At 46.9% G+C, this 12948-nt stretch overlaps 1 protein-coding gene across 3 annotated transcripts in view; it reads left to right on the forward strand.

Moving 5' to 3' along the window:
* STK10 (serine/threonine kinase 10) overlaps window positions 1-12948 on the forward strand; it is a 118555-nt gene that overhangs the window by 18801 nt on the left and 86806 nt on the right. For all 3 annotated transcript variants that reach the window (XM_027084292.1, XM_027084293.1, XM_027084294.1), the window contains exon 2: window positions 4073-4237. In XM_027084292.1, coding sequence (XP_026940093.1) covers window positions 4073-4237 — 165 coding nt within the window. The remainder of the gene's footprint in view (window positions 1-4072; window positions 4238-12948) is intronic.

Consider the following 12948-nt stretch of genomic DNA (forward strand, 5'->3'; position numbering starts at 1 on the left):
TTTCTCAGAGTTATCTGAAATGCTGTCTCCTGGGCTGTAGTCCTCGTTTTGCCCCAAATAAAACTTAGCCCACAACTCTCATGTGCTTTTTTTTTCCAGTTGATACTGCCTTAACCAGGCTTTTAGAGAACTTAATTTGGCCAAGTCACTTTATGTACCACGATTGCTACCAACCCCTTTCTGGCAGGCCCTGGCTCTCTGTGAAATCTGAGTGAGGTGCTGGGCAGCGGGTGATCCTCCATCTTGATATTGGCACCCCGCCAGAGGCTGGGACCTCTGGTCAGTGCTGCCTTTCAGGATGGAGGGCAAAACAGGTTTTGTGCACTCCTGGAAAACGGTCCCCGCCTGGGCCTCGCCTACCTTCAGGAGAAAACAGACCTTTTAAGGAAACCCAGGAAAAGGTGGCTGCAGCCTCCTTCACCAGCTCTCAGGAGTGAAAGGTGAGCTCAGCTCTCCCTGTGCTGCTGTGGCTGGGGGCTGGGAGGGCATGTTCAGGGTGGGTGCCTTGGTCACCTGGCCCTAGCTCTGGCCACCCACTAAGCCCGCTCCTGGCTTCTCTGTAAAGGAGCAGAGTGGGCCCTTAACTTCTCTCTGGATTTGGAGAGGAGGAAGAGCATGAGTACTGTACAATGTGAAAGGATACTTGGATGGTCCCCTAGTGGGACAGGAGAAAATCAGCTTTACAACAAATGAAAAGGCAGGCACATCATCAGTTAAGTGTGTGTGTGTGTCTGAGCGTGTGAGCGTGTGAGCGTGTGAGAGAGAGCGCCCAAATGCTAAATCAATGAGGTTCTAAGGCATTCTGAACAAGCTTTCTAAACTGAGTTCACGGGGGAGGACCCCACCCAGGTAGGGCCGAGTGAGCAGCGTGAATTCTAGGACAGGGACTGATCTCGGGGGAATGGCCCCGCATGAAATTCCCTTCCCCAAACGGAGCTCCTGGGCCAGATGTGGAAGGTTCCATACACTCCAAGAGTGCAGACCCGGGAGCAGGGCTGCCAGCGTTGCAGATCAGCTCTGTCACCCAAGTCGCTGGGACCCTGCCTCAATCTCCTCATCTGTACATGAGATAATAATTGCACCTACATGGTGATAAATGAGGAGATAAATGAGTTAGCACAGGTTGAAGTGTGGACCAGGGTCCCTTGCAGAGTGGGTCCTTGACAAATGTGAAACCGTGATTGTCACTGCTTGGGACCTGGGGACTTTGCAGCTCAGTTAGCAGAAACACCTAAACTGGGAGTAAATTTACAAATGAGCGTATAAATTGCCTATTGGCATCACTCCCTTCCGGAAGGTTCCCTAGCGGGGCTTGGCGCCCCCTCCCAGTTTCCACCCCCCATCCCCCATAAGCTCACTATCTTGCCACAGGCAGTAGAGGGGTGGGTCTCTCCAGCTGGCTCTTGAGCTCCTTGAGGCCAGGAGCAGGGTCATTGTCTCAGCATTGCGAGTGCCCTGTGCAGGGCTGGCCTGGGGGTGCTCTTGCCTGTTGGCATCTGGTCTCAGAGGCTTCTGAGTTCTGGAGATGACAGGGGGACCTTGTGTGATAGTGGAAAGTGCTCAGAATCCTGGAAGTTAGAGGACCCAGATGCACATTTTCGTGCTGCCTCCCTAGTTCCAGTCTCGTCCCCTCTCTAAGTCTGTAGAATGGGGTGTCACGTGAGCTGATGGGAATGCCGGTTGTCATCCCCAGGGGTACTTGGGCATGCAGGAGCGACTCAGCCATTGGCGTTTCCAGCGGATCAGGTGGCAGAGTTGTCCTGTTAGGCGAGTGGCGTGTGGTGCTGTCCACGGGAAGGCACCACGGTGGAGTCCAGGGTGGCTCATTTTTTCCGTGCTTTCCACAGCAGACTGCTGTTCAAAGGCTGCAGACGAGCAGCTGGCTTTTAGGCCCGTGTTGTAGGAAAGCGTGCTCTCTTTGAACACCGGGACATCTCCCACCACCAACAGCAGCATGGTGGGTGGGTGCTCCCAGCAGCGGCCCCCGAGGCTCACGGGACCACCTGGGAAACAGTGGGCCCTGCACCCTTTTCCTGGGCACCAGCTCATCGTGGGTGAAATTGCTTTTGCACTATTACACGGTTACTTCTTGCTCGCTCTCAAGTTTTTAAAATTGTGGTGAAATATGCATAACATAAAATTGACTGTTTTAGCAAATTCTAACTGTACAATTCAGTGACATTATGAATGTTCACAGTGTTTGTGCAGCCTTCCCCACTATCCATTTCCAGAACTTTCTCATCATCCCAAACAGAAACTCTGTACCCATTAAACACTAACTCCCCATTCCTGCTGGTAGCCAGCCCCTGGTAGCCTCTATTCTACTTTCTGTCTCTATGAATTTGACTACTCTAGGGACCCTCATTTAAGTGGAATAATGCAATATTTGTCCTTTTGTGAATGGCTTATTTCACTTAGCATAATGTCCTCCAGATTCATCCATGTTGTAGCTTGTGTCAGAATTTCCTTCCTTTTTAAGACTGAATAATAGTCCATTGGATGTATATATAGTCCTCCCTCGGTATCCCACGAGGATTGATTCCAGGACCCCCTGCAGATACCAAAATTCATGGATACACAAGTCCCTTATATAAAATGGCATAGTATTTGCGTATAAGCTATGCATATCCTCCTGTATACTTTAAGTCCTCTGTAGATTACTTATGATACCTAAGTCTATGTCAGTGCTATATAAATAGTTGCCAGGTACGTGGCAAATTCAAGCTTTGCTTTTTGGAACTTTCTGTTTTTTTTTTTTTTTTTCTGAATATTTTTGATCTGCAGTTGGTTGAATCTGAGGATGTGGAACCCAAGGATGCAGGAGGGCTGACTGTACCCTGTTTTGTTTATTCATTCATCTGCTGATGGACACTTGGGTTGTTTCCACCTTTTGGCTCTTGTGAATAGCGCTGCTGTGAACGTTAGTGTACAGATACTGCTCAAATCCCTGCTTTCAGTTCTTTTGCAAATATACCTGAGTGGAACTGCTGGGAATTCTTTTCCACAGTGGCTGCACCATGTTACATGCCCACTAGCAATGCACAAAGGTACCAATTCTTCCACATCCTCACCAACACTTATTTTCCGTTTTTAAAAATTTATAGCTATCCTCATACGTGTGAAATTCTCTCTTTTTCATCACATAAGAAACTGTTGTTACGACCAGGTGAAATGCATCTAGGAGCTACTTCCCCTGTAACTGGTGGGCACTAAAAACCCTTTTCATTTTACTTTATTTATTTATTTTTGGCTGCCTTGGGTCTTCGTTGCTGCAGCCACGAAGAGAAACTAGGCTTTCTCTAGTTGCGGCGAGCGGGGGCTACTCTTCGTTGCGGAGCACGGGCTCTAGGCACGCGGGTTTCAGTAGTTGTGGTGCTTGGACTTAGTTGCTCCGCGGCATGTGGGATCTTCCCTGGCCAGGGCTCAAACTCATCCCCCTACATTGGCCGGCAGATTATTAACCACTGCGTCACCAGGGAAGTCCCTCATTTTACTTTTAATGTATGTGAAATGATGCAAATAAATGCAGAAAACATTCTATTAAAGTTTTAAAACAGTACAGAGAGAGTGAACGTGTCCTTTGAATCTGTCCCCATTTCAGCCTCCTCCCCAGCCTGCTGTCAGGCAGTATCTCTCCAGAGTTTTCCATGCATTTATGTTCATGTGTGAGCATTTATAAAAGAGTAGTTTTCCATTTTTTATATAAAAAGCATCATACCACTTTTATTGTTCGGTGACTTGCATCTTTTACCGAACAATAAACAATCTTTCCATGTTGTTGTTTCTAGATCTATGCTGCTCTTGTATTTTTATTTATCCTATAGTATGGGTGTACTGTACTTAATTTATTATTAACCACAGAACATTGTTTCTGACGCATGCCCTCCTGAGCTGACATAATGAGCGAGCACTGGCCATTGTTGAGAACAGCGTACCTCCTACTTCAGCCTCTTATCCGCATCTGGACATCTGGCCTCTGTTTCCCACTCACGTGGACCTCTCTGAGCTGGCCTCCAGGGGTCAGCTTCCTGCCAACCATGGCTGCTGACCTTCTGTGTCTTCAACTTTGCAGGCCAAGAACAAGGAGACAGGTGCCTTGGCTGCCGCCAAAGTAATTGAGACCAAGAGTGAGGAGGAGCTGGAGGACTACATCGTGGAGATTGAGATCCTCGCCACCTGTGACCACCCCTACATCGTGAAGCTCCTGGGAGCCTACTACTATGACTGGAAGCTGTGGGTAAGGTGCCACCGCCTGTCCCCCTTGGCTCCCATGGCCTGGTGCCACCGGACCCTGCTTGGTTCTAAGGGCTTCAACACTTTCTCAGCTTCTGCTTTAAGGGCAAGGGCTGGGGCGAGGACAAGGTGAAGTTGGGGGGGCTCTGGGTTCCCTGCCCCCTCTTTCTGCAGAGCCTCCCCACTTTGGGGGGCCAGGGGTAGTGGTTTGGAGCGGGAAGGAACTCTGAAACTCTGCTGCCTGGCCTCGAATCGCAGCTCTGCTTGGATAACCCTAGGCAAGTTCTTAACCTCTCCTTGCCTCAGTTTCCCCATCTGTAAAATGGGGATGATAACAGTACCTAGCTCATTGAGTTGTTCCTGGGATTAAATGAGCTAATTTATGACGGGTGCTTGGAAGAGTAGCTGGCACATGTCAGAGTTCGCTGAGTGTGAGCTGTTGTATTATTTGTTGTGGTGGCATCGTTATTACTACTGCTGCGGCTGCTCCAAGGGGATGCCTTTCAATGGCAGCACTAAAGGGAACCCTTTAATAACCCCCACTCTCCGTCAGCAACCTCATATTTTGAGGTGCACAGTGCAGATACAGCTTCAATCCCCACCTTCCCCACTCAGCATCACCCTTGGAGGAATTCCAGGGTGCCCTGGTTTTCGTAGAGCCTGCCCTGCAGAATGGCTCCGGCATTGATGTTCTCCTAGTATTAATGCCTCTCAGTTTATAAAAGAAGGTACATGTTTCCAAACTTCCTTTTCAGCCAGTGTTGAGCCCGTAAAACACCATATTTACGTTCCTAAAACTCAGCATAACATTTGTAACGAGATGATGGGCAGGAAGTCTCGTGAATTCTAGATGTAATTGGAAGACTGTCTGACTCACATGTAGACGGTTTGCAAAGGGAGCGAGGGTCAGTGGGGGCTGGGCATCTCGGAATGTGCCGGATCCGGGAGAGCGGCCCAGGCTCATGCTACCGCAGTTACTGGTTGTTAATAATGACTTGGTGGTCAGGAGGGGTTTTTTTTTTTTTTTTTTTTTCGGCGTGGCATGCAGGATCTTACTTCCCCGACCAGGGATCAAACCTGGGCCCATGGCAGTGAAAGTGCCCAGTCTTAACCACTGGACCACCAGGGGATTCCCAAGAGGGTATGTTTTAAGCATTGAACCTCCTGTTACGATAGTTTGCCATGTACAGGGAGAGTGTTACTATGTGTTAGTTACATTTTAGGAAATTAATGGGGAGTCTTGAGTTGGCATGTCATGCTTTCTAATTTTTCCCATTTGAAATAATGCGAAATGGACTCCAAGTTGATTCGTTTTGTGCAGAATGCCTGATTTTGAGGAACAGAGCTACTGATGCTTAATGGAGAAATCTGTGTTTCATTTGAGAAAAGGATCCTGTTATTTAAGAAAACCAAAGGAGTGGTTTAGAAACCACTGTCAAAGTTCATCCCTCTCATTTCACAGAAATGAAGGAAGCCAGTGTCCGAGGGGGGTGAGAACTTGGCACCCCAGCTGCGCCCAGAACTCTGTCCACTAAAACTGGTTGCCCCGCAATGGAGGCCAGCTTTCTTTTGCTTCTCTGAGCATCTCCTTGGGGAGTCTTCTAGATGTCCCTGGGGGGAATAAAACCACCATCACCTGACTGCCAGCTGTGGATATCAAAGCCTTTCCTCATCCACTGTCTCTGGGCACCTTGGAAGGTGAGCCGGGCAGGGGACTGGTCACCCTTTTCCAAAGGGGAGGGGACAGACGCACAGAGAGGGCAGGCTCCTTGCTCATGGTCACATAGCTGAGGCCCAGGAAGCTGACCCTATGCATTTCTTCTGTCTTGATTCATGGAGCTGCCTTTTAAAAAATTTTTCTTCTTTTAAGAAATTAAACAAATTTTAAAATATATGGCTATCAGAGGAAAATGAGAGTATACAGAAAAGCAAAAACAAAAACGATTAATACCATCCAAATCTTTACACCAAAGATAACCGCTGATAACATTTGGAATATATTTTTCTGGACTTTTTCTATATATACACACACTCATAGTTATTAAAAAAAGATAAACTTACACCAGACTAGTTACTTCACTTTTTACCCTTTGTATTTAAGATATATTAAGAACAACTTTTCACGCCTTAGGGAAACAGCTGCATCTTCACTTTTTCTTTTTCTGTAGAATTCCATCTTCTGACTATTGAGCATTTAGGCCGTTGCTTTTTTTAAAAATTTTAATTGCTGTTATAAGCAACTCTGTGATGGACATCTTTGAATTTTTGTGTTCTTGCCTGAGAATCTCTTTAGGAGAATTTTTAAGATTTTTAAGTGTCTATTGCCAAGCCGGTCTCACAGAGCCACTTTTTTTTTTTTTAATTAATTAATTTATTTTTGGCTGCATTGGGTCTTCGTTGCTGCGTGTGGGCTTTCTCTAGTTGCGGTGAGGGTGGCTACTACTCTTCATGGTGCGCGGGCTTCTCATTGCCATGGCTTCTCTTGTTGTGGAGCACGGGCTTCAGTAGTTGTGGCATGTGGGCTCAGTAGTTGTGGCTCGTGGGCTCTAGAGCTCATGTTGAGTTGTTGTGGCACAGGGGCTTAGTTGCTCCGCGGCATGTGGGATCTTCCCAGACCAGGGCTCCAACCCGTGTCCTTTGCATTGGCAGGTGGATTCTTTTTTTAAAAAATGAATTTATTTATTTATTTATTCTTGGCTGCATTGAGGCTTCATTGTTTGGTCTTAGTTGCTGCACGCGGGCTTTCTCTAGTTGCGGCAAGCGGGGGCTACTCTTCGTTGCGGTGCACAGGCTTCTCATTGCGGTGGCTTCTCTTGTTGCAGGGCTTGGGCTCTAGGTGTGTGGGCTTCAGGAGTTGTGGCATGCGGGCTCCGTAGTTGTGGCTCGTGGGCTCTAGAGCGCAGGCTCCAATAGTTGTGGCGCACGGGCTTAGTTGCTCCGCGGCCTGTGGGATATTCCCGGACCAGAGATCGAACCTGTGTCCCATGCATTGGCAGGTGAATTCTCAACCACTGGGCCACCAGGGAAGTCCTGGCAGGCGAATTCATAACCACTATGCCACCAGGGAAGTCCCCAGAGCCACTTTTGATATTATACAAATGAGTTTTTCCATCAAAGCACCTACCTACAACACACACGCACACCCACCCACCCATCCATCCATCCATCTATCCTGCTATCCATCAACACAACCTTCATTGAATTGCTGATTACGTACCCATTAAGAAAAACATGTTTTATGTGTCTGTTCCCATTATTGTTTGTGACTGGATACCAAGTTCATTACGTTCCCAAGTCCAAAGATAATACCAACAACAGCTAACATTTATTGAAGGCTTACTGTGTGCTGGGCCTTTTGCTGGGCCTTTTGCTGTGCATTTTACTTGCATTATGTCATTTAATCTTCATTCTTTGAGGTTGTTGCTTTATCCTCATCTTATAGATGAAAGTGAGAAACAAAGATACTGAGTAAGTTCCCCCCCCCTGCCAGGCCACATAGCTAGAAAGTGGCAGAGCTGGAAAACCCGATGGAGAAAAAGGACAATTTGTAACTGGACAGTGACTGTGATGAGGTTGTTTAAACAGATACACCAGAATTTTCTGTCCCAAAGTTGTCGCTTTAGGCTGGTACTTTCTTATCCAGGGCTGCTGTTTTGGTCAAAATCATTTCTCACCCTCCTCTTTTGTACTTGCCCCTATAGCCTGTATTTGTTACTTTGTAGACCCTTAAAGGTGCCATCTTGTCATTTTTGAAGATTTGGGTTTTAGACATTGTGAAATCAAGGACGGTGGCCCTGGAACTGGGTGGATCAAGACAGACAGAATGTTTCAAGCAGGAGAATCAGCATGGGCCGTGGTGTGCAGGCGGGAAAGGTGTGGCATGTTGGGATCACGGTGGACTAGGTTTGGGGCAGCACGTGGTGAAAGATGAGGGCAGTCATAGGAGGCGATGTTGTGGAGAGCCTTGAATGCCCAGGTGAAGAGTTTGCACTTGATCTTTTAATAGATCAGTGGTTCTCAAAGTACAACCTCTCAGACCAGTAGTAGCAGCAGTAGCACTTGGGACCTTGTTTGAAGTGCAAGATATTAGGGCCCAACCCAGACCTGCTGAATCAGAATCTCTAGAATAGGGCCCAGCCATCTGTGTTTTTTTGTTGTTGTTGTTTTGTTTTAAGTTTTATTGGAGTATAGTTGATTTACAGTGCTGTGTAGCCATCTGTTCTAGGTGACTGTTGCTTGTTGAAGTTTGAGAACTATTGCTTTAGGTAATAGGGACCCAGTGGCAGTCTCACAGGGAGAGACACAAATTTTGCCTTTTAGGAAGAAACCATGTTTGAGGGGGCAAGAGTGAAAGCACCGAGACTGACCAGGAAGTGGTAAGAATAGACTAGGCCAGAAGTCCAAGGATGTGAGATGGGAACATCGTTTGGTCAGGAAAGGGTTCAGAGAAAGGAACATTTGAACGGGATCTTGAAGGATGCATAGTTCTTCAAGGGATGAGAGAAGGAGAGGCAGTCTGAGGGACGGCATGTACAGAAGTGTGGAAGGGAGGAGTCTCATTCTGAGATATAATGTTGAAGGTGCACCAACTTTTTGGTTCTTTCCTTCTGTGTGATGATTCTTGGCCCCATCTTGTGGCCGGGCCAGGCCTTCTGTGTGGCTCCAGTTTTTCTGCGTGGGTGTCTTTGACAAAATCAGCCCTGGCCTGGGGTCCACTCTCAGGGTCTGGGCTTTGGGATGAGAAATTAACTGTTGCCCAAGTGTCCTGGGCCTCTTCCCCAGCCATGGCAGCCAGGGATGGACTTTCCCCATCTGGGGTGGAGGTCACTCACTAAACCACCCTACCTGCAATCTGACAAGATTAGCTCATTTTCTTCTAGAATTTGTAATCTTCACAAGATCCTTCTAGTGGTTTCTTATGACCACTTCTGCTTTTGAATATCAAGTGGTGCAAGTGGGGGAAAAAACAACCCCAAATATTCTAAACCAGCACCATCCAATAGAAATATAATGATAGCCATATATGTAATTTAAAAAAGTTTTTTTTTTTTTTTTTTTTTTTGGCCGCACTGCTCGGCTTGCGGAATCTTAGTTCCCCGACCAGGGATTGAACCCAGGCCCTTGGCAGTGAAAATGTGGAGTCCTAACCACCACTGGACCGCCAGGGAGTTCCCTAAAAATTTTCTAATTGCCACATTCAAGCAAAAAGAAACTGATGAAATTAATTTAAATAATATAATTTATGTAACCTAGTATATAAAACATATTATCATTCTGACATGTCATCAGTGTAAAAATTATTAATAAGATACTTTACCTCTTTTTCCTTCTAAGCCTTCAAATCCAGTATGTGTCGCACACTTCTAGCACATCTCAATTCAGGAGCTAAATTTTCGTTAGAAATGCTTGATCTGTATTTAGATGTCATAAAATTTACAGGTGAACAAGTAGATTCACATCCCTAGGTTGTTCCAGCGTTCTTAAATGTATCCCAATAACAGCATCGAGTACCAGTTTTTAAACTTAAATTAATTAAAAGTGAATAAAATGATACATGTTGTTCTACAGTAGCCGCAAGTGTTCAATAGCCACATGTGTTTAGTGGCTCCCGCATTAGACTGTGTAGACAATGCAGCCCTGGATGTACACCAGGCCCCCCAAGTAAGTGAATGTGGGAAACCCTGGGCTGAGCTCATGAATTTCCCTGGGTTTATAACTGCCCCTCCCCCTAACAATCCCATCCCCCCACCCCCACCCCTAGCCCTGAGCCAGATTTTGGCCTCTGGGAAAGTCTTTCAAGGGTTAGGTCTCTTTTCCTACACGTCTTATGGGAGTGAGACAGAGACAGAGTAACATGATGGTAAATGTTTAACAATAAACTCTCTGGGAACAACAGCCCTGGTTTATAGCATCTGCCAGTTTCTGTGGTGTATTCCCACCATGGTCAATTTCAAGCTAAAACAAAATGTCACTAACACAGAGTTGGCAAGAGATGCAGTAGCGCTCCGTGATGAAGTTATTCCTGCCATACAGATACGATAGATGTAGATAACTTTAACAGTAGAGATAACACTAGAATGTGCTAAGATAATTAGGGAAGCGATGAGTTTTGAGTGTTTATCCTCTTTGTTGTTTTTAATTCAATTTTTTAAATAATAAGGTTACATAACAATTTTAAACAATGGTTATGTTACCAGCTTACAAAAATGCCTGAAAATTTAACAATCAGTCCTCATAAGCCAGTGAAAGCTGGCTCTGGCACACCTCTGGAGCCACACCAGAGGCGTGCTGACTAAACTGCAGAATGCTACAGCTGGATGTCATGCAGCCAACATCTCATTTGAAAGATGAATCAACTGCAGACCAGAGAGGGTCTGGAATTTACCCAAAGTCACACAGTGAATTAGTCACAAGCCCAGACATACAGATGTCAGAGACTGTGGATGAGAGGCCCTACGCATGTCACGCTGCCCTATGAAAAGCTCTTCCACAGCTCTCCAGGATACATTCCAAACCCATTACCTGGTACACAGGCTAATTATAGTCCACCTGTCGGTATCTTCCCAGGCCTCTCTTCTCCAGCTGTTCTAAGCTACTTGCAGGTGGTACCTCCAGGCCTTTGTTCATCTAGTGCCTTCTTGCAGGCAGGCCTTCCGCATTGTCATCTGCAGAGTCAGCAGGAGCATCGCTTCTTCCATGAGACCTTTTAAATTCTTCCCTGGTACCTCTAGGTGGAATTTACCTTCTCTTCCTCTTCTCTCTGCTCCTTAGTTTTCTCTTCTCCTACCAGTCACATTTTAGTACCTCTGTGTCTTGGTGTCTCCCTCCTCCGGTAGACAGGACCCTGACTTTGCTCCCCCAGGGCTGGTCCAGAGCAGGGGAAGGAGTGGAGGTCCAGGCAGACCCCCTCCCCGCCTTTTTGTTTTGTTTTGGTTTGGTTTTTTTGCGGTACACGGGCCTCTCACTGTTGTGGCCTCTCCCGTTGCGGAGCACAGGCTCCGGACGCGCAGGCTCAGCGGCCGTGGCTCACGGGCCCAGCTGCTCCGCAGCATGTGGGATCTTCCTGGACTAGGGCACCAAGCCGTGTCCCCTGCATCGGCAGGCGGATTCTCAACCACCACCAGCCACCAGGGAAGCCCCCCCTTCCCCTTTTGAGGCCAGCCCTGCCCTGGGGAGACTGAAGGCCGTGGGGCACCTGCAGCCCACAGGCTGACGTTGCCCTTGCGTTTTCTTTTTTTTTTAAAAACATCTTTATTGGAGTATAATTGCTTTACAGTGTTGTGTTAGTTTCTGCTGTATAAGAAAGTGAATCAGCTATATGTATACATATATCCCCATATCCCCTCCCTCTTGCACCTCCCTTCCACCCTCCCTATCTCACTCCTCTAGGTGGTCACAAAGCACAAAGCTGACCTCCCTGTGCTATGCGGCTAAAACATAGGAAGAACACTCTATGACATAAATCACAGTAAGATCCTTTTTGACCCACCTCCTAGAGAAATGGAAATAAAAACAAAAATAAACAGATGGGACCTAATGAAACTTAAAACCTTTTGCACAACAAAGGAAACCATAAACAAGACAAAAAGACAACCCTCAGAATGGGAGAAAATATTTGCAAATGAAGCAACTGACAAAGGATTAATCTCCAAAATATACAAGCAGCTCATGCAGCTCAATATCAAAAAAACAAACAACCCAATCCAAAAATGGGCGGAAGACCTAAATAGACATTTCTCCAAAGAAGACATACAGATGGCCAAGAAGCACGTGAAAGGATGCGCTTGCTTTTGACCGAAGCAATTCTCCAGCTATTGGTAGCTTGCAGGGAGGAGAGGAGGAATCTTCCTGCCTCTGAAGCTCTTCCTTTCTGCTGAATCTGGCTGAGAAGTGAAGGTGGCTGTAGAGTCCTGCTTTGAAGGCTGTGAGGATTTTGAAAGGCCCTTCTGATTGGTTCCTGACCCCTCATTGCCCTCAGCCTTTTTGACAGGACAGCAAACCCTATGTTTTGATCTGTTACCTATTCACCCCGGGACTCTGGCTCCTATCTCTAGAAGCTTGGGTCATCGTGGGGGAATTAAGCCTGCAGCCCTGTCAGACCACAGGGTTCTCCATTTATTCATGTAAACAAGTGTCTGTTGAATTCCTTCTTTGTGCCCAGCCCAGTTCCAGCCCTGAGGATACAGATCGGCCAGGTGCCTGGCCTCACTGGGCTCAGAGTCTTGTGGTAGAAGCAGGTGATACGGAAGCAAATGAAGAAGTAAATGAGAGGACTTCAGCAAGTGTTAAGTGTGTGAAAGAAAAGTAAACTGGGAAATGGGATAGAGGTTCCCAGGGTAGGGTCAGGAGCAGGTGCTTTAAATAGGATGGATAGGGAAGGCCTTTCTCGTGAGGTGACCTTTTAGCTGAGGCCCCAAAGGAAGGATGCAGGGCAGACCTGCAGAAAATTCAGAGGTGGAAAGTTCTAGGTAAAGGGAATAGGAAGTGCAAAGGCCCTGAGGCAGGAGCCAGTGACGCCTCTAAAGGATCAGACAAAAGTTGTTGTGGCTGGAGGATGGCAAAGGAAGAGAGGCAGAGAACCATATGAAAGGAGACCAGATTGTCATGGCCTGCTGTGTGCTAGGCCCTGTTCTAGGGACTGGGGATTCAGTAGTGAACAAGAGTTACAATCCTCTTGCTCATGGAGCTTACGATCTGGTGGGGAAGATGGCCAAT

This window comes from Aethalodelphis obliquidens, unplaced genomic scaffold (assembly GCF_003676395.1).
Source record: "Aethalodelphis obliquidens isolate GAN/ISIS:26980383/991018 unplaced genomic scaffold, ASM367639v1 scaffold52, whole genome shotgun sequence".
NCBI classification, from domain to species: Eukaryota; Metazoa; Chordata; class Mammalia; order Artiodactyla; family Delphinidae; genus Aethalodelphis; species Aethalodelphis obliquidens.